Source organism: Dermacentor variabilis, chromosome 1 (assembly GCF_050947875.1).
Source record: "Dermacentor variabilis isolate Ectoservices chromosome 1, ASM5094787v1, whole genome shotgun sequence".
Lineage (NCBI taxonomy): Eukaryota > Metazoa > Arthropoda > Arachnida > Ixodida > Ixodidae > Dermacentor > Dermacentor variabilis.
In genome coordinates this window covers 285,989,185-286,015,312 of record NC_134568.1, presented here as the reverse complement: position 1 = coordinate 286,015,312, position 26,128 = coordinate 285,989,185, and the positions used below count along the sequence as shown (strand labels likewise).

The following is a 26,128-nucleotide window of genomic DNA, read 5'->3' as shown; positions in this document are numbered from 1 at the left end:
AGTTTACCACTGTAATCTGCTCAAACCTTATAGACAAAGGGAAGCAGTGGTGTGCATGATGGTAAACGTTCCTGAAGAGCTTCCGGTCGAGCTTCCGGGACTAGGCTCAGTGACGAACAGGGAAGACACCGGTCAAGTCATTAGTGACCTTATCAGTAAAGCACCGCTGTCGCCTGAGCAGAAAACCGAACTACACCAGCTATTACAAGAGTTTCAAGGTCTGTTCTCTGAGAGGCCTGGTAGGACTTCTGTACTTACTCATGATATAGAACTTACCTCCACAGAGCCAGTACGATCCAAGGCGTATCGGGTGTCACCCCGCCAGAGCGATATTATGGAGGCTGAGGTAAAGAAAATGCTACAGCTCGGTGTTATTGAGGCAGGTGAGAGTGATTATACCTCCCCTTTGATTTTAGTTGAGGTACCGGGCAAGGAACCTCGTCCTTGCGTCGACTACCGCAGGCTTAATTCCATCACTAAGGATCAAATTTATCCGATCCCTAACATCGAGGAGCGCCTTGAGAAAGTTAGTAGCGCTCAGTTTATTTCCACCCTAGATCTTGTCAGGGGTTATTGGCAGGTTCCACTTACAGAAGAGGCTAGTAGGTATGCGGCGTTCATTTCACCAATGGGAACATTCCGTCCTAAAGTGTTGAGTTTTGGTTTGAAGAACGCGCCATACTGTTTTTCAAGTCTCATGGATAAAGTGTTGCGGGGACAGCAAGAATTCGCTTTACCGTATCTAGACGACGTAGCGATATTCTCCGCATCCTGGTCTGAGCATATGACACACTTGCGGGCAGTGCTAAGCCGCCTGCGCGAAGCAGGCTTGACAGTAAAGGCTCCTAAGTGCCAGTTAGCACAGGCCGAGGTTGTCTACCTCGGTCACGTGATTGGTCAGGGTCGTCGCCGCCCCTCTGAAATAAAAGTGGCCGCTGTGCGAGACTTTCCGCAACCGCGCACAAAGACCGATATTCGGTCGTTCTTAGGTGTCGCCGGCTACTATCAGAGGTACATCCCTAGGTACTCTGATATCGCGGCTCCCCTGACGGATGCTCTAAGAAAGACAGAGCCTCAAACAGTCGTCTGGGACGAGACAAAGGAAAGAGCTTTTAGCGCCCTAAAGAGTGCCCTAACAGGCCAGCCTGTGCTACGATCGCCAGACTATACAAAAGGGTTCATTGTTCAGTGCGATGCTAGTGAGCGAGGCATGGGCGTTGTACTGTGCCAACGGGAAAATGGAGAAGTAGAACACCCCGTCCTGTATGCTAGTCGTAAGCTGACCAGTCGTGAGCAGGCGTATAGCGCCACCGAGAAAGAGTGTGCATGTCTCGTGTGGGCCGTTCAGAAATTGTCATGCTATCTAGCCGGCTCGAGGTTTATCATTGAGACAGATCACTGCCCTCTCCAATGGCTGCAGACCATCTCTCCCAAAAATGGCCGCCTCCTGCGCTGGAGCCTCGCTTTACAACAATATTCCTTTGAGGTGCGTTACAAAAAGGGGAGTCTCAACGGTAACGCCGATGGCTTAAGTCGAAGCCCCTAACGTAGGAATCAGCCTCAAAATTGTTTGTTACTGATGTTTTTCTTCCTGAGGCAGGATTTTTTTTAACATATTGCTTTTGTTTAGTGTTTCAAAGTGATGATATGCTTTCTAGTGCAATTTTTCAATTTGTGGACGCGTTCTGAGTGATGCTAGACTACTGTAAGGAACTAGGCAGTGGTATAAAAAGGGGAAAGAGCCTGGCAGGGCTTAGTGAGGGTTGTGCCGTGCTTGCTGACTGAGCGGTTGAGTTTTCAGCGTAGTTCTAACGCTTGCCGGGAACGAGAACAAAAATGTGAACTCTCCCGAAGTCACTTTGCAGTGTCCCGTGCGAACCTGAACGAGAGAACGAGGCCTTCTCTGTACGCTACGCTCAAGAAACGTCAAGGGACGCCCGACTTCGGTTATGAGCATCATCGAGCGACATCCCTCCGGACAGCGGATGCAGTCCCCTGTCCATCGGGATCTCCTTTCCCCGGCGGGGCGGTCTGTTGCGTTTCGCCTGCGACACGTGGTTTTGCCGGCGCGACGGCGGCGGGGCGGCGGACATTTTGGCCCGATCGTCGTCACCGCAACACTCATCGCCAGGTGTTTCCAGGCGCGTCTGCGGCGATGCGACCGCCTAGGGATTTCGTTCCAGTCATTGTGCCCGAAACAGGCGAGGCCAAAGCAGGGATCTCCTTCCAGTTATTGGGCCCGAAACAGGCGATGCCAAAGTAGGGATTTCGTTCCAGTCATTGTGCCCGAAACAGGCGATGCCAAAGCAGGGACCATCTTCTCGTTACAGTCATTGTGTCCGACCGGCAGCGCCACGACAGTGTGCTGCGCAGCGCCACGACAGTATGCTGCGCAGCGCCACGACAGTGTGCTGCGCAGCGCCACGACCAGGTGCTACGAGATCGTGCGCAGCGCCACGACATGGTGCTACGGCATCGCTACGACAGTGTGCGTCACCATTAGCCCATTGTACATTCACGTGCTCGTCTTTTGAGGGGTTCCTTCTTGCCCTCAACTGCGAGAGTATAAAAACAGCTGCCCCCGGACGCCAGAGGAGGGCTCCGATTTCTTCCGTTGAGTGAAGTGCTCTCCCGTCTCTCTACTTCGGTCAAACCTGACCGCCAACCCTTTGCGATGTTAAAATAAACAAGTTGTTTCGTTGTTACCTGTCGACTCATGCTTTGCCGGGACCTTCGGATGCTTGCAGTTGTACCCCAGGCCGCCAGGCCAACGCTACCCTTGGGGCTTGCGACCCAGGTACAACCACGGGCGTCAGCGCCGAGTTCCCAACAGATCGTACCAGCAGTCCGATCCAAATAGTCGGCGTCAGTTTTACCCTTGACTATGCGCAATCCCGACCAGGTGACTTTTCGTCGAACTCTTGATTTCATCTCCTATCATGGTTTGAGAGGAGTGAAAAGACCACCGGCAGCGCATACTCATACTAGTGATGCAGCCTTCTACTGAGCACCTTGACTTTGAGATCATCCCGGATAGCAAACCTAATGCCTTGGCGCCTCTCTTCAGCCACCGCTTCTTTCGTTGTCACTGCAGCCTCGATCTCGCCCGCCATTCCAAACACAGTTATCCGCAGCTTTTTCTTTCTTTCTCTTTTCTTTTTTACTCAGCTCACATACTTGCGCCTCCTCCCCGTCTTTTTCATTTTGTGTCGGGTCGTACACGGCCTCGCCTTTAGGGATAAACAAAGATATGTGGAGATAATTATTACAAACACACTTACGCATAGAGCTGAACATATGATTTCGCCCGCGTCCCTACCGCGAAACTGACTTCGTAAACATTTTTGTTTACCTAAAAGCAAATATTATCACAACATCCACCATTCGTTTGCCGTTTATCATCTTTTTGCAGTATGTTGTGGCCGAGCAGGAAAAAGGTGCTGCCACGTTGACATACATGCAAGAACCAACTACTTTATTGTTTTGAACACTATCGGCTCTCGCTCCACTCGCGCCTTCGCGGACTTCGTCGCGGTCGGTGCGTCGGCACATGGGGAGTGCGACTGGGCCCCCGCCGTGTAGGCGGAGTCTTGATTAGACGACCAGTGTATACGCTTTCTCTTTTGCTCCGGATGGCTTTGTACAGACTGCGAGCTGGATGATGAAAACTGGAAAGATGGTACTGTTTGCGGGAGGTCCGAACAAAAGCAAGCTCGAACCTGTCTACCGACACTTTCTCTTCTCTGGCATCACCAAGTGTGGGCCGGTGTATCGCGGTTGCAGATACTTGCGGACTGCGTCTTTCCGAAAAAAAAAAATAACGTAAGTTGCGGTTTGTAAGTCCTTGAAGAGGAATGTCTTTTGCGTTGCAGCAGAAGCTTGATGTGGGCGAGTTGGTTTTGCATACTTGAATAAAAGAGCGCTACGAAGACGCGGACTAAAAGAGGAACATGTACGACGGACAAAGCGCCTTGTCCGTCGTACATGTTCCTCTTTTAGTCCGCGTCTTTGTAGCGCTCCTTTATTCAAGCCTTTTGCGTTGATTGGTGACGCGGCGCCACTGGACGGATTCTCTTGAAAATATCTTGTAAGCATTTCAGATAAGTTGGAGTATCCAGCTTGGTTTCTTGGTTAAACATTTGGCAGATGAACTCAGTAGGCAGTCGTGTTCAAGTTCCATAAACTATCTGTGCTGTAGCACACTGAAAGTCTTCTTTAAAGCCACTTCGTACACCCAGAAGTACTATAGAGGTAAAGCGTCGTCAATCCAGTGCTCGATGTCACCATGGGCAATTAACGCCGTTTTCAATTGCCTATGAAAACGCTCCGCCAGACCATTTGCCTGTGGATGGGAGGCCGTTATGCGCTGATGGTGGATTCCCTAATAGACGTGAAAGATGATGGCGGAATGCATATTCAAATTGTCTGCCTCGGTCAGTAACAACTTCCTCGGGAACTCCAAATCGTGACACCCAGGTGTTAACAAAAGCTTTAGCGATGGCTTCATCTGTGATATATCGCTGATTGGCGCTACTTCTGGCCAGCTGGTGAACCTGTCAACTATTGTGAGAAGGTAGCGGTATTCTTTAGAGTGAAGAAGCGGTCCGACGATGTCTATGTGCACTTTCAGAAAACGGTCGCTTGGCTGTAGGAATTTTTGAAGTGGGCTTCTCGTGTGACATTATAATAAAAACTTAGCGCTAAAACACAAAGGACGTAGAAAAAGAAACACACACCACACGCGCTCACTCACAACTGATGTTTAATGCACGCACGGAAAAATACATATATAGAAAATAGACGTATCGCGCCTGTCAACATGAGGTACAAAAACAGCATGCATCTAAGACACGTGTAAACATCGATTAATAAAATTGAATTCTTTATCATGTAGTAATGAGGATGTTGGCGCACACACAGCGCGGCGTTTTTCGTGATATGATAGGCTTCCAACATTTCTCGTGTGGTTTGGTTAGGGTGGCGGAACGAAATGACTATGTTTTCGAAGATGGGCTTACACGGACATGATTTACAATGTAAGGCGAGGTGACAGGAAACTTCGTCGTCGTCGGTGCGTCGGCACATCGGCGCTGCGACAATATTTCTCCAAACCACGACTCCGAAACAGTTGGCTCTTACTCCGCAATTTTTCTGTTTGGTTATCATTCGGCAGTAGCGAGTTATGTGACATTGTAAAGGGCATTGGTTGAAGGTCACTGCGGGAAGTCTATCCCCTACAGTATGTCTTCAGGAAATTACTTTCAGGAGCGCAGTTGCTCGATTTACTCAAATTCATTCAAGTTGCAAAAGTAAATGATCATGAAAACAGTCTACATTTTGCAAGATAAATTAAACGGAGATGGAGAGTGCATCTACATGGGAAACGAGCTTGATCCACAGACGACATTGCGCGCCACCTGAGGAAGTCATCTTTTCCTGAGGGAACTATATAATGTTACACGTGCTTGGGGGCTTTACAAGTGGTTGAAGCAGGTAGGTTGAGCCTCAATAAATGGGCCATTGAATGCTTCTCTCCGACCGAGAAACTTCTTCAATAGCTGCGATGTTTCCGGTACCTCGCATCCGTTGGCCATATGATTTTACCTTTTATAAGCTGCGCATCTAGAATTCTGAGGTCAGTTTCCCTTTCTGTGACTGAGGGAGATGACATCGCATTACTTTTTTCATCATAATGCTCTTTTTGTCATCTATCGTCTATGAAAGCAAACCGGCGCTCTGCAAAATGACTGAGACTTCAAAGACGCGCTGTAAGCGGGGTACAGGCATGTCTTTTTTTGCTGCGTGCCTTCGCGCACACGCACACACTCACACAAAAAACAGATGAAGAAAGAAAACACTCCGTCGCTTTCGCTTCAGAATCTCGTCGGCTTGTCATCACTTTCGCTCATCGAACGTTTCGTGAGCCGCCCGGAAACCACCCTGTTTAGCCGAGTCTCACTCAACAGCTTCCCGCTTGTAAATCTAGTCGGAAAACAATAACAACAACAACAAAAAGTAAATCTAAGAGGCACAATGACAGGTGCCTGGCAACATCGATGTTGCTCGTAGTATATAGCCGAGCCGCTGCAGTGGAGCGCAGCAAAAATTGGTGTTGCCGAGCTGCCTACCACCCGTGAGTGTCACGAGCTGTTCGAGCGAGCCTCGGCGCGGCAGTCAAGCGGTGTGTGAACGCGAATGCGTTGTTTGCAAAGCTCTCCATTCTTGTCGCCAAGCCGCTGGTATTTGTTCCGCTACAATGCTCCTTGTGTTTCCCGGGAAGAGGCTCACACTGCGCGGTATATATTGAAGCGGTTATCCTACAGCTCCTTCGCTGAAGCCACAGCGTGTCGATGTTTGGCTGGGCAAAATCGACATCCGAGATATGCTCGAAGAAACTGTAGAGGACACAGCGGACGTAGTCGTTCTGTCAAGCACCAGTGTGTCGAGAACTTCCTGAACTTCTTTGTCTTCTGTAGCCGAGCACACTCACAAAAATCGTGAGCCTTTTCTCCTTGTAGCAGCTGTATTTTATTTCTTCTGCTTATACTCATTTCGGTGCCCCGTTATGCGCTCACCACATCCTGGTTGCACGTTAGCTCGGGATGCTTATCACATTTGGTTGCTTCTCGTCTATCCTGCTACACGATCCTTTGTGCTGTCCTCGTCAGCACGTTTGAAACCATAATAAGTGTTTGCGTACACGTTGGGAACACAACTGCCGACGATCGTATAATTACATGGAAAACGCGACACCGCGAAGACGACGACGATCTCAAAACGGTTCGCTCAATTCAGCGATGCTAACGTCAATTCTATTTAACCTGTTATGCGCTAATAACGATTCTGGTAGCTTCATAAATGTCATCCCGCGGCAACAGCCTGTCACTCGCTATTTCTTTCAATGAATATTTCAATGCAATACGATGCGCATTTCGTACGGTATCTGCATAGCGCTTCTAAAAAAGTAAAATGACACAATAATTTTCCTCAACGACGCAGGCCCCGTGAAACGTTAAAGAAAGTAGATATGGAAGGCAGTGACATGAACCGGGAATGACTCCGCGCTTGTCTGTCCTGCATGGGGTAAGCGAAATGCGGATTCCTGATTGCTGCGTGCCATTCAGGGTGCTTATCACGTAAAGGTAGCGGGGCAAGAATTTATCAAACACTGTATTAACAACACCGCTCGCTGAAGAAATAACTTCGTACTGTTTGTTTTATGTCATTAGTTTCGTGCTCTAGACTTCTTTACACATTTTTTGTACAGAATACAAATTAATAATAATAAGAACAAGAAGAACCACAACAAAGACAAAAGCACGAGTTTCCACCACGCTTGTACATACTTACCCCCATATTCTGGAACCCTGCACGACTCTCACTCCAGCTCCATTCAAGAAAGTAAGGTGCCTCAATACGGCGGCGCTAGTGAATGGCAGCGCCGTCCCTCGGCTTAAATAGTCCCTGGGCTTCAATAGCACTCCACGGCGATTCTAGTGCGAAAATGTTGTTGCCAGGTGCCTATAGTGATTTCACAAATGCACCGGAACGAAGATATATTCCTCAAGCAATTCCTCGTCACCGGAATCGCCGAGAAGCGTTTTGGAAACGAAGTGTCTTCTTCATTCGAGGGTCGCCGCTGTTCTTCCATTGGGAGAAGTCGAGAACGAACTTAAGAGTCGAGCCTTGTGCGGGGGTCTCCCTCGACAATCCTCTACTGGAAGCGCTTCCTCAGCACCGGCCGCCGAGCAGAGCTCAGCGCTGCCCCCTCGAATGAAGAAGATATTGAGCGTCCCAAACGTTCCTCGGTAATATCTGCGAGGAGTTACGTGACAAACACGCCCTGGGTTCAGCGCGCTGGCTGAGATGCTAACATTCAAAGTTTCGATTTCGATAAAAAGGGGTGCTATAATTACCATTTCTTTTGAACATGCAAATAGAAGGAGACGGAACTCGGGAGGACAGCACTGCAGCACAAGTGCAGTTTCTCCACATAGGTGCTTCCTAAATCCTGTTTGTTTGTTTGTTTGTTTGGAAGCGTTTTTACTACGCGTTTGTAGTGCATTTTCTCGCTGAGACTTATGTGCTGATAGCTATAGTAAGTTCTTCCTGGTACAAGTACAGGAGAGCTGGCAACGGCTGTACGTAGAGTACGATGAGATTGATCCAGTCGTTCCACAGAAGGATGACGCAGAAACTTAGTAGGTAGATGGTCGACAGGACGCCCTTCTGTAGGTTCGGCTTGCAGATTAAGAACACAGAAAATTTGTCAGCAAGGGTGTATTCACGAAATACTGGAGAGTGGTATTTCAGTTGCCCGTCATTTCACAAAAAGTGGACTTCTCGTTGACTGTGTCATAAAACCAAAGAACGATACCAAAGGCTACCCTGTCGTCTTGTATTCGCTGCCTAAAGCTATGCGGAGAGCAAGCCAGTGGCTTAGCTCATTTTCGCAGCAGGCCTGCATCTTGCCACATCTGTGTTTGCTTCCATCAATTAGGTGAACACGCTCGCCCTCGTCACAACAGCCACGTAGTGCAGCGCCTTTAGCCCGCCATGCCCCATGTTCTGTATTCTTTTCTTTTTCTTCCTGATCGCAGGGCTCAATTACTTTTCAGGGCACACCGTACTAATTGGGCGACAGACTAACCAGAAATCAGCGCAAGTGACTCGTGTGCTGACGTTGCGAGGTCACTCGCATCCGGTGCGCGCGCTCTCTTCTTTCGCCATTACGTGCCCGTGCGAGCGCCGTGACTCTTTCAGCGACTCTTTATTTCTTTACTTCCTTCTTGCTTTCTTCGTACAGCTGTATACGGCGGTAGCCGTCATGGAGGGCGCCTATATTGGGCACATGCACGCTTGCCACCGCATCCTCTGAGCGGGCTCTTTGAAGATTCTTGTAGAAGGTTTCAACGGCACAGCGCGGTGGAGGCAGGAGCACGGCTCTCCTCTTGCTCTTGCTCGGATATAAAGGTCGCGTCCTGCAGTGCCCGGAGGCTGTGTCCCGGCTGAGTTGGAGGCATCAGGCTAATTTCGCTTCGGAGACACACAGTTCTCTCTCTCTCTGCCTCGAGTCAGCCGCTAAGCGGCACGGCTATTAGAACGAAGAACAGAAATGAAGCGCAAGGGGGAGAGAATAGTGAGCCTGCTTGCGGCTCCTTATTTTCGCTTTTCCTTCTCCTTCGTCGCTCAGGTCTCTCTGACTCCGAGCAAACAGAGCAGGGCGCCGCGTAGTACAAAAGCCTCTGCGAGCTGCCGTTTTCTTTCTTTATTCTTTATCTCTGGTTTTTTTTCAACGGACCAGTGCTTTGCTTATTGGCTCTAAGTCGAGCTCTTTTCGTGTCCTTGATGCGCAAACAAACTGTTGTCTCGCCAGGGGCGACGGGTGGCGTCTTGCAAAGAAAAGACACTTTGCCGAATGAAGTGCTGCTTGCGTGGACACGGTGCGCTTTTCGGCAAACAGGCGGCGGGTGCTCGACCCGTTGGGGCTGCACCTTTCTTCTTCGGATGCAGTTTCCCGAGGGTAAATAGGAACGTTGGTTTACGGACTCCACCGGGGCTCCGAGATGAACTGGTGGCTCCGTCATCTGCGTTGCGGGTCAAATCCCTGCAAGCGTGTTCGGCCATGCGGATGCAACGGCGAGCGTGCTGTCGCCTTTCTCTCTCGACGTTGTCTCCTCAATCACTTGCCACGGTAACAAGCGTGTCACAGGGCAAGAACGAAAGTTGCAGGGCAGCCTGCGAATGGGGTTACACTTGAGCACGAAATCCATGACTTTATTATCAAGCCATTTACGTACAAGCATGGTAGGCTTATAATGAGTAAACTAAACCACAAGTATCGGCGGACTCAGCGCTGTAGTACACCTTCTCCATAAAGCAAGTGACCGTGCCATGCTTACTGTTCCTCGGCCATTTTTTTTTTCTTGTCTTTGCTGGGTGCGTCAATAACTTCCTGCAAGGACGCGGGAGGATCGCTGCCTCCGCCCACGCAATAGATGTTTTTCGGCTAGTTTCTGGGCAGATCTTGACTGTGTCTGAGCATCGGTGAGCAGCAGGAAATTTTCCATTTGAAGAAAGAAGAAAAAACGCTGCGTTGCAATTCTGCACCTTTTGATAGACGCCCACCGAGGCACAAGGGAATTTGTATCCCCATGCATTTGGAGGAAATACCGTGTCGAGTTGAGCAGCTGCTGTGCATGATAGGCGGCCATGATGGCGCAAGAGCATAGCTTCGCGTCGCAGCAACTGTGTCATGGTGCAAGTTCCAACCGCCGTTACTAGCGGCGAAAGCACGGATTATACCTGTCGAAGGGATGTATCGCAATCGGTGCAGGGCAGATCCCAAAACGACGAGTGAACGTTGAGGAGAACAAACGATCTCTTTATTCTGCCGAGGCTATGCGTGCACGAAGAACGAGTCGTACTAGACACCACAAAAACATGAAGCAATGGAGCACCACAGAAAGAGACGGCCTGGACACGGCGAGTGTGAAAGGAGGAAAGAACTAACAACTTTCACTGCAGGGAGCCGACGCGATTGCAGAAGCAAAACGTGCCTGCGTAGTGGAAAATTTCGCGGTACCCGTTCAAGCACTGTAGGGGCACACAACTTCGCAAATGCCGGCTTCCAGAGACAAAAACGTGGCAAATTACTCGCGGTGTGCACTTCGGGCATGATTTGGTGAATGCACAGCGGCAACTCGTATATGTGTTATAGAAGCCTTCTTGTATGACCAGAGAGATGCGGGTAATCTGGTTATGCGCGCGGCTCGAGTGCGCATTAAGGGCTTTCGCTGAGTTTCCTTCGCAAGGGTCTGCGAGGGAGTACTTCAATCTCAGTCGGGTTTTGTTCCGCGTCGAGAGTGCAGCTCCTGTTATTCGGTATGCCGAGCGCAGCCGGTTCGCATTTCTTCCGCAGCGCAAGCCTGCACCAACTTCATTTTGTAAGCCGCCTGTGTTTCGGCGCCAAGCACATTCTATGACGGCATCATGTACTTTCTGCGCTTTTCTCATGAGTATAGTGCGGTGCGTTTTCAAACTGCATAAAGACACTGAGCGCTCGGAATTATATGGGCCCTAGACAGTCGTGTGCGCTTTTTTAAAGTGAACACGTAAGTAAATTTATTTCTGCGGCTAGGTCCGACCATGGAGCATAAGATCTGCAGCTGGTGGCGCTGGTTCCTCCCTGCCATCCTGCACAGGTCATTGACAATATAACTTAATACCACTGAAGAAATGACGTGGGGCCTTAGGCTCTCCATACATGCGCTTCATTTTCCAGACACCCATTATGCGTGACAGCTCGGCGGCTATATGCGCCGCAGACGCCTCATTAGAAAAATCATACTTCGTGACCATTCTGCCTCTTGTCTATGTGAAACTATGAGAGAGAGAGAGAGAGAGAGAGAGAGAGAGAGAGAGAGAGAGAGAGTCGCAGCCGTCTGGTATGCTTGTTTAAAGCTCACTCGTGGTTAATATCGTCTCCAAGATAGGAGAAATTTGAAATGAATTACTGGAAATATTACTGAATGAATTATAGGAGATATTACTGGAGAACTCTGAACAGGTCGGAAAACGTAATTTTGTTCACCTGCATTTTTGAACGAACATAAATTAATAATGAGAAACATAATTAGTTAATATTATAACTCTGCCCTCCTCGTCTTTCACGAAACATAACTTTGAGTTCGCGAACTAGCTTATCAAAGAAAAGAAGAAAAAAAAAAGGTAAGGTATACTTTCAGTCATTGACAACCACGTGAAATTACTAACATAAGTATGTCAGTAAAAAAGAAAATACTGCGTAGAAACAGGAGATATTAGCGATCTTCCGTTTGCGCTGTCGAAGCTCATCACAGTTGACTGCACACCCTGGTTCATTTGCACGTCTGCGAGCGATATGCGAGGCGTCGCGACCGCCGCTGCCGGTTTTTCTTTTTCTTTTTTTTTTTCCTTTCTGATCGTTTCAAGGCTCGCTGTACTGCACGAACTGAGCGCAGCACTTTTGTGCCTTACTTACCAGCTATCTTTTTGCCACGCAAGATGGTGGAGCAAATGACATCAATCCTTTTTTTATTTTTCCCCCCTTATTTAACATTACCTTGTCACTAACTGTCTGATCGATTACGAGCTGTGACCTCAGAAAGTAATTGCGTTTCGTTAAACCGCGAGGCGTATTTACAGCGCACCATGTTAGTGATGGAAAGAATGGAGACGATATAAAACGAGTGCAGGCGGCGTGAAATCTGGAGAGAGCCTGCTTTAATGGTGTCCATGCGCCAGATGCGCGCACGTCGAAAGCATATGGGCCGGCTATATGGACGCGTCATTTAAATAGTAAATCGCGAGCGTAACGTCCCGAGAAGTCGTCCATGTTGCATGAACTGTGCGACGCGGCTATAGCGAGAATCGATGCAAATCGCGCATTCGGTCAGCGTGGGCCGATTCTCGGAATCTAGCAATAACTATACCATCGTGTACCCCGAGACGAAGACTGCATCCATTGCAGTGTCTTAGTCCGACCCCAATCGGCGTACCATGCCTTGCATAATGTTCAACCGAATTTCAGATTAGGAATGCCGCAAAAGATATAAGCAACGCTTGAGTAACACGGAACAGCCGTCTTCTTCTGCATATGATATATGCGAGTGCTTCTAACTCCTCTGTCACTGCACCATGCCACGAAAATTAAGTAATGGGATATTTGTGAAGTCGTGCTTTGGGAATATAGAACCCAATTTTCTCTCCACCCGCCGTGGTTGCTCAGTGGCTATGGTGTTGGGCTGCTGAGCACGAGGTCGCGGGATCGAATCCCGGCCACGGCGGCCGCATTTCGATGGGGGCGAAATGCGAAAACACCCGTGTGCTTAGATTTAGGTGCACGTTAAAGAACCCCAGGTGGTCAAAATTTCCGGAGTCCTCCACTACGGCGTGCCTCATAATCAGAAAGTGGTTTTGGCACGTAAAACCCCAAATATTATTATTATTATTAATTTTCTCTCTCTTTCTCTCTCCTTTCTTTTTTCTATTTTGCAAGCTTACTTGTCCTTCTCGTTTTGTCGTTTTTCTACGCGGAACGTGTTGCGTTATTTTCTGCGCGATATCTTACGCTGCCTAAGCCATCCATTTAGGCGTAGGTGCGCGAAACTGGAGAATGAATAAACGCTTGTAGTTGGGACAATCTTGCAAAACGACTATAAAAAATGGGCGACTATTTCTCGTCTTTATCAGTGCCCCTCGTCCAGCTCATTTATTTCATTGGCATTATTATTTCATTGGCAAAGAAATTTGTCATGCGCGGTCTTGGCTGACACTGCCAATATCTGAGAAACCTGTAACAAACGATGCCACTGTCTGAGTGGCGGCCATTGTTTCTTTCAACGGAATAGTATTCGTCAAAGTGCACGAGAGAGAAGAGTAAGCTGGAGAAGCTCGGTGGGATTACTGTAGAAAATTGTGCGCTCTTGCTGTGTCACTTTCCTGAATTCTGTCTATTTTCGTGCTGATTATTGGGTTCGCCAGGAAGGGGATCTCTTTCCAATTTCTTTTTACTAGTTGACTAAGGTGGTGGTAACTTTTACGAGTCAGCTCTTTTGGGCCATTGCGACAGAAGTACATAGTGATCCGCTGTCTTTCTGAGAATTATCGGTGATAGACGACAAATACAACGGAAGAGTTCCGATATAGCTTGGGCTTGAAACCAGCAGAGTGACGTACGAGATTTACAAAACAGAGGAAGGGCGCCGAAGTGTATGCCCACGGACACATTCCGGAAAGAAAACACCAGACACCATCATTCTACACTATAGTTAAAGCACTCGTCTGGTTTGTTGGTGACACTGCACTGTACAGTGGCGCCGTCCCATGCCAAGCATCCTTTTACTGCCCCCCCCCTCCCTCCCCGCCACCCTGCGGGTTGGGAACCCGAATGTTTCATCCCGGCCGCTCGCGACTGTCATTTTCGTCCTCGTGCACCGATCGTGTCGTCGCTTCTCCCGCCGCGGGGCACTCTTGCATGGAGGAAGACTGATGGGAGATGTTCACAAAACTGTGGCCTAATTTGACCCAGCTTATTGAACGGCCGCAGGGAGCGGGGCCTCACGACACTAACCCCGTCGGCAGCTATTCCCTGTTCTGCCTCATCGCGGGCATACAAGACAGTCCTCTCGGGAAATTGCCTCGGGTCGGGCCGCGCGGGGGGATAGAATAGATCGCGTTCGGAGGTGGCCTCCGCGAAGACGCCTGTTTTTGTCCTCTGTCGACGTGTGTGCAGCAGACATCTGGTGTTCTGCGATAACGCTGTTAGCTTCTTTGAATATGCTACCAACTCTCGTTCCCGTTTTCTTTGACTATATTGGTGACGGGCGCCAATGGTGCGGCTTGGGCGCGCCCCTTGTTTGCTTATTTGGTTTTTCCGACGGCTTTTGTTTGTCTTCATATGTCCGCCGCAGCCGCGGCGGAGTCACGATGACCCTTTCTTTTTTTTTCCTCCGGACCCAATCGAGAGGATTTTATTGCAGCGAGTCGGACCTCTTTCTGCACAGTTGAGTATTTTCTTCCCGAAATGAGCAGCCTACAGCGGATACTTCGCGCGCCGCAAGTTTCGGCTCCGTGCGCAAATATTCGTCTAAGGAGTTCATGTAGCCCCAGGCTTTTCTTATGCTCGTTTACTTCATCATCTTCTTCTTCTTCTTCTTCTTCTTCTTCTTCTTCTTCTTATTCTTATTCTTTTTTTTTTCTTTTATGACCTGGGACGACGACAATGTGAAAAGGCATATAGCACCTTATTCGCTTCAGTGCGCACTTGTTATAAAGCACTCTTTCTATTCGTGACAACTTTTCCCGTGGTAATTTGTTGACTTTTCCTCTCGTAATATAGTTGCGCTAGTGCACCAGTGGTGCACCTCTTACGCAGAACCGTTTGTATCGTGAATAATGAAATATATTGCATTTTTATACATAAGCATCGATTTCCCCAGCGATTTCCCCAGTATGTTAACCCCCACCCAATTTCTTTTTCTGTTTTCTTTTTCTCTTTTCTTACAAATGATGGACCGGCACCACGCATTATCTGAACGCCTTATGTGGAATTCAACACCATGAAGCATCAATGTCAGTGTAGGCTTTTCCCAGCATTGGATCTGCATTGGATCTTCAGATGGGGTGCTTCAGGCCGTATATTTCTCATGTTGAATTTGAGATCTGCTGAAATCTGAGCTCATGGCAGAGTATTACCGGTCTTGTTAACGTGGAAGCTCGTTGCCAGTGCGCATGCTGTCGATGTTTACAATCGAGCAGCCGAGATGCATTCATTATAGCCTTCAATATGTAATATTTGTGGAGCTGCAATAATTGTTTCATAGTTTTCTGCATTTAAACGACAGTTGCGCCGACCAAGTGCACAATATCGGCACGTGCTGCCTTCAGCGCGAAAAGAGAAATACGAACCGAACAATCCAGCATCAGGCTACATTTTACTTTGTTAAATAAAGCGATCGAAGTCGAGAACACTAGACGCAATGATTAAAACAGTTCCTATAGCGTCGTGGCTATGTTACACATTCGGGTTTCCATCCATGTTTGTTAACTTGGCTTACGACAGTCTATCGCTACAGGAAGAATGCAGCGCGTTATTCAGGGAAAATAATGCTATTGCAGTTTGCCTACACTGGCAGCAAGATATGTCGGGCTTATAAGAAACATCAAAATGTAAAGTACGGAAGATCAACGTCGGCGAAACTGTCGAGAATTTTCGGCGTTACTGACCTCGGCCTTACCTTATCATCTTATTTACTTTTTGGGTGGCTTCAATCATGAGGCTGCGGGCCATGATGTTACACCCTCATATCGCGATGAATAAGCACGCAAGTGCGCTCGGCACAGCGTTCTGACGCACTTATCTGTCTGTGTTCGCAGTGGCCAATCCGCCTCCAGAGGCTCCTGCCAAGGATGCTCCCGAAGGAGAGGCCGAAGAGGAGGATGCTGGAGACCCTACCAGTAAGTCGTACGCTCCCATTTCGGCCCCCGCTGCCACCGCGGGCAGAAAACAAGTCCCGTTCTGTTCCCGCATTCCCCTGACACGTGACGCCAAGGTCGCGCCCTTTTGGTAAACGGCGGCTGCCACGCGCGCCTGCGCAGTGGCCAACCTCGGCGAGCGCTGCTAATCAGGTCCTGGGCTTCGTCGTTAATCGTTCCCCGTGTCGGCGTCACCAATCGCTGTTGTCGTCCTGTCGGACGGGCAGACGCTATCGCAGCCTCTGCTTGCCTGTCTCCCTCTGTTCACTCGCTGCAGTGACGGGAGAAAACACGGCCTCCCGCTACCGTTGACTGCGATCCGTTCGGTATCGGAACGAAACGTCCCCTCCGTGGAGCTTGATTTGCGCTCTCGCGTACGAAGCCCTGTGCGAGTGACAAAATTATGAATCGCGAGTAGCGCACAGACCCGCAAAACGATATTGCTTCCGGCAGAATAGAAAAGTGAGGGCGCATTTTGTCGCTCCCTTTCTTACGCGCCCAGTGAGGCGCTGCGGCAGGACGCAGATCGACGCCGTGAGCCTTTGCGCATAAAATTTGTAGTTACACGCTCCTTCGCTATAAAATTGAATTTTAGGTTGCTCTCTTTGCTGCGCGCGCGCGCGTTCTTGGTTTGTTCGCCGAAAGTGAGTAAACCTCTTCACCAATGAGTACACCCGCCAGTAATCCTGCCCTTCGTTTTTTTTCAACCTTACATTTATTAGCGAGGTGTCTTAGAGGCGCACTTTAATCGAGGTTATTAGATTAATTCTCATCTGAGGATGACCCACCCTGGGGGCTAGTGGCTATGACGCTGCGCTTCTAAGCATGAGGTCGGAAGTTTGAATTCTGACCGCGGCGGACGCATTTCGATGGTGGCGAAATGCAAAAACGCTCGTGTCCTTAGAGTTAGATGCACGTTAAAGAACCCCAACTGATCAAAATTAATTTGGAGTCTCCCACTACGGCGTCCGGAGTCTCCCCCTTTAGGGCGTGACCCATAATTATATCCGGAGTTTGGCACGTGAAACATCATAATTTAGTTTAACTTTAGCTGAGAATGTATTGGGATCGCGTGCAAATATCATGGGCATTACAGGGTTAAGCAGCAAAACGTGAGCGGCACGGACAAGTGTGTGCAACATCGTGAAAACTGCGCTGACAGCAGACAATGAAAAAATACGCTGAAGTGAAAGCCTCTCCGTTTCTTTGAGGTCGCTTTCGTGCGCCGCGACTCGGCAAAGAATCGACAGATGGTCGAGTAGCGTCGAAGACTGCCCATTCCAAATCGATCGTCTCTTCTCGCTTCACGAGTATTCACGCGACAGAAATGGAGAGCTATATTCTGCTGCGAAAACAGTCTTGTCGCTCGATGGTTTCCCCCGTTGTGCAGTCAGTCTCATTTCACAGCTTGAGCTGTCCAAATGAAATAGCTCCGTGCTGGCTCTGGCACAATGTGTTCGCTTAGCTTGCACAGAAACGAAAACTTCCAAGATTCCGAACGTTTCTAATAAAAGCAATCGCTTTCAAGTTATCTTTCGTTTTTCTTAATTAATTTGTTTCTTTTTCTCTCTCTCTTCTGGAGCATAAGGCCACTGCGCATACGCAATCAGTCACCGTCACGTGGACTGATACGAAGTGGGCGTGAAAGCGCGTGAGGATGAAGAAGAGCAAGAAGCAGAGAAGGGGCAACGCGTTCTCCGAAACAATGGAGCAGCCATGAGAGCGTGGACAAGCGAGCGAGGAGTCTGTCCGGCTGCGATGGAAATAAATGATCGCATTTATCGACTCGTCACCCGCTCGGTATTTCTCGACGTCGCAGTAAAACGAAGGAGGGGGTAAAAAAGGCAAGAAGCCTAATTTCGTAGCCGGTCGTATTTCGGGCTCTGATCGACTCTGTGCGGTGCGGTTGCATAGCCCCGTCACGCATCTGCGCTCCCGTGCTTCGCTCGCGCGCTTGTGCAAACGGGGTGGATTCAGTAACTTGCGACACCGGAGCTTGGCTGAATGACCGAAGGCTGATCAGTCTTCTATCCCGGCCCACACCGCCAGCTTGCGCGTGATTACGAGGGCCACGCCCGGATGACATGGCGACGCTTTGGAGCCCGCGTGTTCACAGCGCAGCTTTGTTTCTCTGTGGGCCGACATACGACAACGACGCGCTAGAAGGCGCTAATGAAACAGTGCAAACGTCATTGATCTTCTCTTCCTTTTTTCGGTGGCACTAGATGCAGAGGAAGTCGTCTCGTTTATTCTGAGAGAAGCCCAAAATAAGCAGGTATCCCGGGAGAGAAATTAGATTTCCCTGACATAAATGGCACATTCCTCATAAACGTACACACGCACAGACATGGGCGTAATTGAATATGACTGAAAGGAAGAAAAAGAAAGAGAAAGGGCGAGGGAGCGAGTAGGCATAATTAGAGCAGCGCGTCCGGCACTGCAGTGGTACTACAACAGCGCAGCGAAAGAACCACGTCATGCGCGTATGCGCGGGCTTGCACCAACGCGTTCGCTATGCGCTTGCGCTACGTCGATACCTTATCCAAATAAGTGGACATGAGTTTATTTGGTGCAATGTAGTCACACGCAGTAAGTAATAAATGCACACAGGCATGTCGGTGAACTTGAACACGAAATAAATTCTCTTTTAAGCGGGCTCTGTGTTCACTGAGGCCACCAGTCGCGACTTCCACTGGTTCGGATTGATAGCCTTTACGTTACTCGTACAAAGCAAGTAGCGTTATTCGGGGAGGGTGAGGTGGCGGGATTTCATTGAGTGACACAGTGGCACTATGCGCGGACTACAGAAAACAAAAAAAAAAGAATGGAAATTTGTAGGATTGGGCGCCTTTAGCAGCGTGCAATGACTTGGGACGCTTTAGAACGTGGATTTAAAATGAAATATACGTTAGAGACGTCAGGTACACAAAATGGTTCAGAGATACACCCTCACGGGGCTCGTTGTAACTGCTGTAGAAATACTTCCCTACAGCGGCCGGCTGCGCCAACGGATAGTGCGAGGTAAACATAAATGTGTGCTTTAATTTTCTCACGAAAGCTCCGCACGTTCTGCTGAGACTGTATTCTTCTTCGCTTTGTCGCCTACCAGTCTGCATTTTGTTCTCCTTTCAAGTTTCCTCTTTCCAGGTGCTTCTTTCAACTTCACTTTAAAAATGCGGATCAACTATCTCGTGGATATATCTACGCGACTATGCCATGTGCTACGTACTTGGCTATGCATACACTGCGCATACACATGCCCCCATACACATACCGCTACAGGTTTTCTACATGCTCAAAGCTTGCATTTCTTGTGTTTTATGTGCAGGTTTATTTTTTACCATGTTAATGTGGGCCTTCATCTGACGAAAAATTCATCTTCTGTTTACATTTTTAGAAGTGCTATTTCTCGGAATAAAAAAAATTCACACGCCTGTTTTTTTGGCCTGTTAAGACAAAATAAACAGCTAAATATGCGCCTTCGGTGTAATGTCGTGTCGAATAGACAGTTGTGTGGTACACTCGTTACATTAGACATTTCAGGAAGAAATAAAAATAATTAACCGTGGCGTGCCGGGCCACCGGCCCGGGTGCCGCTGACCCTATAGTGATGCCACAGCACGCAAAGAGCCAATGCCACATGACTCTGCCCTGTTGAAGCAGTGAGACTCTCAGGACCGGTGTGAAGTAAGGATTCCATTCGCTTGATTCTGGGGCAACTCACAAAGCATTTCGTTCGTAGGACGCGCTTCGTTATTGGCTGGCCGCCTTCGCTAATAATATGTCCAGCATCAGTACTGGCTGGGCTTTGCTCTTACGAATAGTTACAGCGCAGTAGCGTTTGTGTGAACACGGCCTCTCTTCCTTTCTTACCATTCGTCGCCCCCTACCGACCCATCCTGATGGGGTGAAATTGGCGGGGAACCGCTCAGACCAGTGACGAATCACGAGAAGGGGTACAAATTGAGTAGTACTGCAATACATTATTCCAGTCTATAGGGTAATCCACGTAGAATACGGCGCCATAAATTGTAATCAAATCCTCCATCAATTTCCTTTTTTCATTTTTTTTTTTTGTGACGTCGTCGATAACGAGAGAAACCGCAAGTGGTACAGTCCTGGATTATTCCTTGGACTATTGGGGAATAAAGAGTAGAAAACAACCCTCCTTCCACCATTTCAGCACGACAGACGATGGGTAATTAGGAATTCAGCAAATAAAGCTCTAACGAAGTATACACGAACACGAACACAAGTAAATTTTATGGCACTTGAAAGGTAGAGAACAGAGGAAGACGGAGAATGGAGGTGTTTACTAGCAAAACGACACACAGTGGGGTCGTCCCACCGAGTGCGGATTTGCATAACCAGTGCACTATATCTTCATCACGTATGCCGTGCAGATCGTGCTCCTTGGTCTTGTCAAATTGCTTTGGGTAATTCAAAGACAAATCCTAACTGCCTTTTTTTTTTTTTTTCATTTAACACCGGTGTGGAGGCAATGGTTAGTGTCGATGTGGAGAGCGGTTCTTTTTCTGTGCGCACGCATGTATGCGAAGCTTAATGACTCTGCTGGGTATTCCTCCCGTTTTTATTTCTTTCGTCTGTGTTTTTTACCTAATCTTGTGACACTGCTTAGGTTACTTGTACAGGTGATAATCTTTCCTAAATTTCGGTTCACAGGCAAGCTCGGTTTTTACCACGAACGTGAGTCAACATATCAATGCGTGGCATTCAAAATAATAAGGTGTCTCAGCTTTTCTGTTAGCTCAGCTTCCAGAGGGTGCTTCCTGATTAGTTAGCTATGGTGATAATGTGCGCGAAACCAGTGCCGCCTGCTGTTAGGCGCAATATCCGTGGCGTCTCTGCTACAATACAAAAGAAGACGACGACGACGACGAAGACGACGAAGACGACGACGACGAGGATGGATCGTGATTCGAGATTTCCTGAATTATCTTAGTGAAACTAATATATTGCCCTACTAAGCTTATCTTTCTTATTTCTCTTTCTCTTCAATTCAGCGTTTTGTATTAACATGTGATTTGTTTTGTGTGAACAAAAACGACAAAAATCGAAAACAAAAGCTCCAGTGATATTGCACCACGGCATCCCCAGGAAGCAAAAGAAAAGAAGAAGAAAAAACAGTCTCCGATGTCTCTTTTGTTCCCTAAACCCAATGACTGCCAATATCAGTTGTGAGCCCCGAATTCTCCGCACGTTTAAAGGCTCCGATGTGATCTTAAGTATTCTGCGAAATCGTTGTATGTCGTCGTGTCGCCTCCATCGTCGAGACATCTTGCCTTCATATTGCCGCCGTCGTCGTCGTCGTCGTCACCCTTGTCGTCGCTGCGGTCGTCGTCGACATCCACCGTCTATTTCATTCTTATTGTAGTGGCACGTTGTCGTTGTGGTGCTGCTTTGTTGTATGCTGGATGAGAAATGCGGCGGTGGCACATGAGTGCTGTGAAGGAATTTTCGTTTCTAAGTTTCGACTTAGAAATTGGTAATTCCGCTTGTCCTTATCCGTTTCTTTTAAACACCCGATTTAAGGCCCATCCCCCACTGTGGACACGCGCCATGACCACTTATGTCAACAACAACAACGACGACGACGAGCCAACGACAGCCGACGACAGCGAACCTTTACGTTTGATTTCATGGCGCCTGGGAGAAGCGTTCGAATCGCGTTCGTGGCATTCTTTCTTTTTAACGTTGTTGCGTAATTATTTTTTTCTCGTTTGACTTCTGCCGTACTTGTTCTTTTGTCCCATGCTTAATCGCCAAGCCCGACACTGAGGGCTCCTGCCGAGAGGAGCGAAGCGACCCGTTGCGTATATCTCAGGGAGAGCGGGATAGGTGCCATTAGGTACACGCCGCTTTAGCGGCAGCAGACCAATGAATAATGACGCATTTTTACGTTTTTTTTTTTCTGTGCGCCCCAGTGAAACGGCCTGAACCTCTGACTAGCTAAACTCTGTGCGCATAACATGCTAGATGGATGGATGGATGGGTATTATGGGCGTCCCCTTTGGAACGGGGCGGTGGGTTGCGCCACCAAGCTCCTGCTATTATACTGCCTAACGTCCTACCTAGGTTAAACAATGAAAAAAGAAAAAAAACACTATGAACTACCACGCCCAAATTTTCTGATCCCCTATTGCGAAGTGTGCTTTTGTACGTCTCCGTCTTTTGTAGCTTCCCTACTTTTCTTCCACCAATCCTCCAATCGCCTCTTATTAATGCCTATTGCGGACGTGTTTGCTTTACCACTGCTCCCGCTGAACCCAAGGGCTTCAAGGAGGCCACTGGTACCTAAATCGACCGCTGGGTAGACGTCTTCACATTCTAATAAAACATGATCCGTCGTTTCCCTAGCTTTACCGCAGCAAGCGCATGCTTCTTCTTCCTTCTTATATCTCGCTTTATAGGTGCGTGTTCTAAGGCATCCCGATTTCGCTTCGAAAAGTAAGGAGCTTCCCTTTGAGTTATCATAAATAGTTTCTTTCCTGATTTCTTTTTTTCCTCTTAAGTAGTTACTCATGGCAGGTTTCTTTTCCATTGCCGCCACCCATGAGATTAATTCAGCTTCTCTGACTTTCCGCTTGACCTTCTTTGTTGCTGTGTTGCCCACCCTACAGGTCGCATACTTGCTGGTAAGCTTCCTAGTTTTTTTCCTCCACTGTGAATCAATGTTTTTTCCTGTACAGATACCTGAACACTTTTCCAGCCCATTTACTTTCTTCCATATTCCTCAGCCGTTCTTCATACTCAATTTTACTGCGAGCTGCCTTCACTTCAAAACTAGTCCAGCCCATATCACCCTGCACAGCTTCATTTGTAGTCTTCCGGTGAGCGCCCAATGCGAGGCGACCCACTGACCTTTGGTTCCCGTCGAGTCCTGATTGTACCCCTGATTTAAAGCAAACAGCTGCATTTCTAAAAGTAAGTCCTGGAACCATTACACCTTTCCACATACCTCGGAGGACCTCGTACCTATTGTATCCCCATAGTGCTCGGTGCTTCATTATGGCTGCGTTTCTCTTCCCCTTTACTCTTATGGTTTTTTCCTGTGTTTCCATATATCTATTGCCTTCGTTTATCCATATACCAAGGTATTTGTATTCTGTTACCCGAGGTATTTCTTGGCCCTGTATCTTCACTGTCTGTTCACTGTTTTCATCGAATACAATAACACCTGATTTTCTAACACTAAATTTCAAACCTAAATTGTTGCCTTCTTGTTGTTATGATTGGGGGCTCAATCCCATCGCTCGTGATCCGTTGTCAAGGTTGGAGTCGGGCATGAATTAGAAGGTAGCTGGCCCATGCCGACGTCCAACTTATCCGCGCTGAGGACGTTGGTGAATGGAAGGACTGCTTCTCATCGAGAACGAGGAATATGGGTTTATTTACAATATTTATATCAGTCTAACATGACTGTTTGGGAAAGTACATCAGTCTAACATGACTGCTTGAGAGAGAGTGACCCGAGCAGCTGCACAACAGCGGTTTTTAAACACTCGGTCCTCTCCCGATACAAGGTGATGCGAACGTTCGTTTAGTCATCGCAAACTAGCCGCCTCTCCGCGGCACGGTTTACACACACACACGCATACACACACGTGTTTACGGTCCGAAACCGAAACCACACGAATTTCATAGAACTCGGAGCCGTTCCGGGTAGCGCATTGTCTTGCGTCTCGGTGGGTGCGTGAGAAGGAGTGTCCGTCGGCGTTCCCGCGGCAGCTCCCCCGCCCGTAGGAGAACAGGTCCGCTTGGTCGTGTTGCGCACAAAGCCTGCTTCGTCGAACTCCTTCAGTCCCAACGCATCCTCGCTGAACCGAAGGAGAGTGGAGGATGCGCGCATTGATATCGACACAAAGTCGACTTCGCCACGCCGTGGCTAGAGGTTGGCGGCGATGCTCCCGAGATGTTGCTTCCACAGTCGCAACTGGTTGGCAAAACTTGCACTGCATCTGGCCGTTCTTAACACTATCCACAGATATTAGCCAGACGTTGCAAAGCACTTTGCTTGTTAGCTAGCACCACAATGTCGTCCGCATAAAATAAACCTGGGAGTTGCTGCTCTAACACTGTACCCGCTTGTTTGTATGAGAGATTAAACCCGATATTACTTCCTTCTAGCGCCCTCTCCATCCTCACCATGTATATCATAAACAGCAGCGGGGATAAAGGGCACCCCTGCCTCAATCCCTTATTGATATGAACTTTCTCCTCGCTCCTCATCCCTTCCCATTCAACGCAAACGGTATTTTCTAGGTAAATCTCCCTCAAAATCTGTAGACAATCGTCACCTAAGCCTTCCCCTTCCAGCATATCCCACAACATGTTGCGGTCTACGTTGTCGTAGGCTTCTGTAACGTCTAAAAAGGCCACATACAATGGTCTGCTTTCTGCTTTTGATATTTCAATACACTGAGTAAGAACAAACAAGTTATCATCCAAACGCCTACCTATTCTGAAGCCATTCTGAAGCTCTCCCAAAATGCCATTATTCTCTGCCCATGCGTGAAGCTTTAATTTGATTGCCTGCATTGCTAGCCATGCGATAGAATAAAAAGGCGCCCCCTCATCGTAATGAGCGCCTGCTATATAACTGCGATCATATTTCTAGCATTTTATGTTGTTTATTGTAATCTCTGGGATTTTTCTGACCACTTTTTCACGGAGTTTTAAGTCGCCACCGTGTTTACAGACAGAGAAAGAACTGCATATTAATCTACCTTGGTATAATGTGAACTTTGCATCGTATAAGCTGCAGTTCGTTCCCCAATAAACTTGAATGGTTGACGTACTTCCAGGGAAGTCCGACACTTTTCTTACGTTTTTTTTTTCTCTAGGCAGTTGCTGTTAATGTCCAGACCCCACACTACGACGTGGCCGACAACATGTATTAATAAATGAGATAAACTGAAATCTACTGTTATATGCACGAGACACGTACATTATACGCTAGATACAATCATCTGAAGAAAACAGACAATGAAGTCGGAGAAAGCGTAGAGGAAATTGAATGTTATGTTTAATGGAAACGTAAAAAAAATATTCAGGACAATGAAAGTGGACGAAAAGAACGCTTGGCGCAGGTTGGAGCCGAACGCACCTTTTCCACACGCGGTCCTTGACCAATCAAGCTACGACGGAGGTCGCCCTCGCGCCCACTTTCTTTAGTATATGCGTATGTGTACAAGATCAGTAGGCGTCGTGGGCGTCGCGTAGTACCTGAGCTTAGGGACAGACAACCGGCCACTCTCGCACGCTACCTACTGGTATCGAGGCTGTAAAAGTCGAGGTCCTCGCTATGCATTCAGCGAGAAGAACAAGGAGAACCGAGGGGCCCGATTTGAGCCCCCCGGATAACCAATTATTTTTCCCTATACACCATAGTACTAGCCGCTTCAGACAGAGCCTGCGCTGCGCGTGCATTCAGCCTGGTGGAAGACTGCAGAGCGAAAGAAACGGCGACTGACCTCGGGCCTTTTCTGTTCTGCCTTCAGTCTTCTGCCCGCGTACAAAGGCGACACTCATGTACTCTCGCTTGACGAAGATAAGCGAGCCATTTTTGCTGCCGCTCAAACGTCATAGCCTTAGCTCGCTCAAGTTCGCTATTCTCTGCGCAACACGGAGGTGGCGTGAGTGCGGAGGTAACGTACTCATACCGTGCACTGACATCATTGCCACGAATACGACCGGCCTCGAGCAAGGCGTCTGCCGGGCAACCAGCAAAGTTGCGAAACGGGGCTCGCCGATAGTGGCTGCCTCGGGCTCGGCAGCTGAAAAGTGTAACTCGCGTAAACACTTCGCCGCGGTGTTACGAACCTTCGAGAACGGTGCTCCGCGCTCGCGTGCTGTTTAAGCGTGCTGTTTACGGTCGCGCGACTCTTATGGGATGCGAGCCCCAAAGCGGTAAAAGCAAAGGGAGGCCGGGCAGTAAAAGCCGCAGAATTCCGCTGCATCGTCGGGCATTACGAGCTCCTCTGGAGTCTGTTTTTCTCTTCGAGGCTGCCAGCAGCGAACGCCTTGTGAGCAGCCGCTCTTATCACTCCGTATACGTAGTACGTGCCGCATGGTGTCTGCGCCTTCGCGA

At 48.5% G+C, this 26,128-nt stretch overlaps 1 protein-coding gene across 6 annotated transcripts in view; it reads left to right on the top strand.

Moving 5' to 3' along the window:
* Pde1c (Phosphodiesterase 1c) overlaps positions 1 to 26,128 on the top strand; it is a 658,667-nt gene that overhangs the window by 530,097 nt on the left and 102,442 nt on the right. For all 6 annotated transcript variants that reach the window (XM_075677462.1, XM_075677482.1, XM_075677476.1 and 3 more), the window contains one exon: positions 15,919 to 15,999. In XM_075677462.1, coding sequence (XP_075533577.1) covers positions 15,919 to 15,999 — 81 coding nt within the window. The remainder of the gene's footprint in view (positions 1 to 15,918; positions 16,000 to 26,128) is intronic.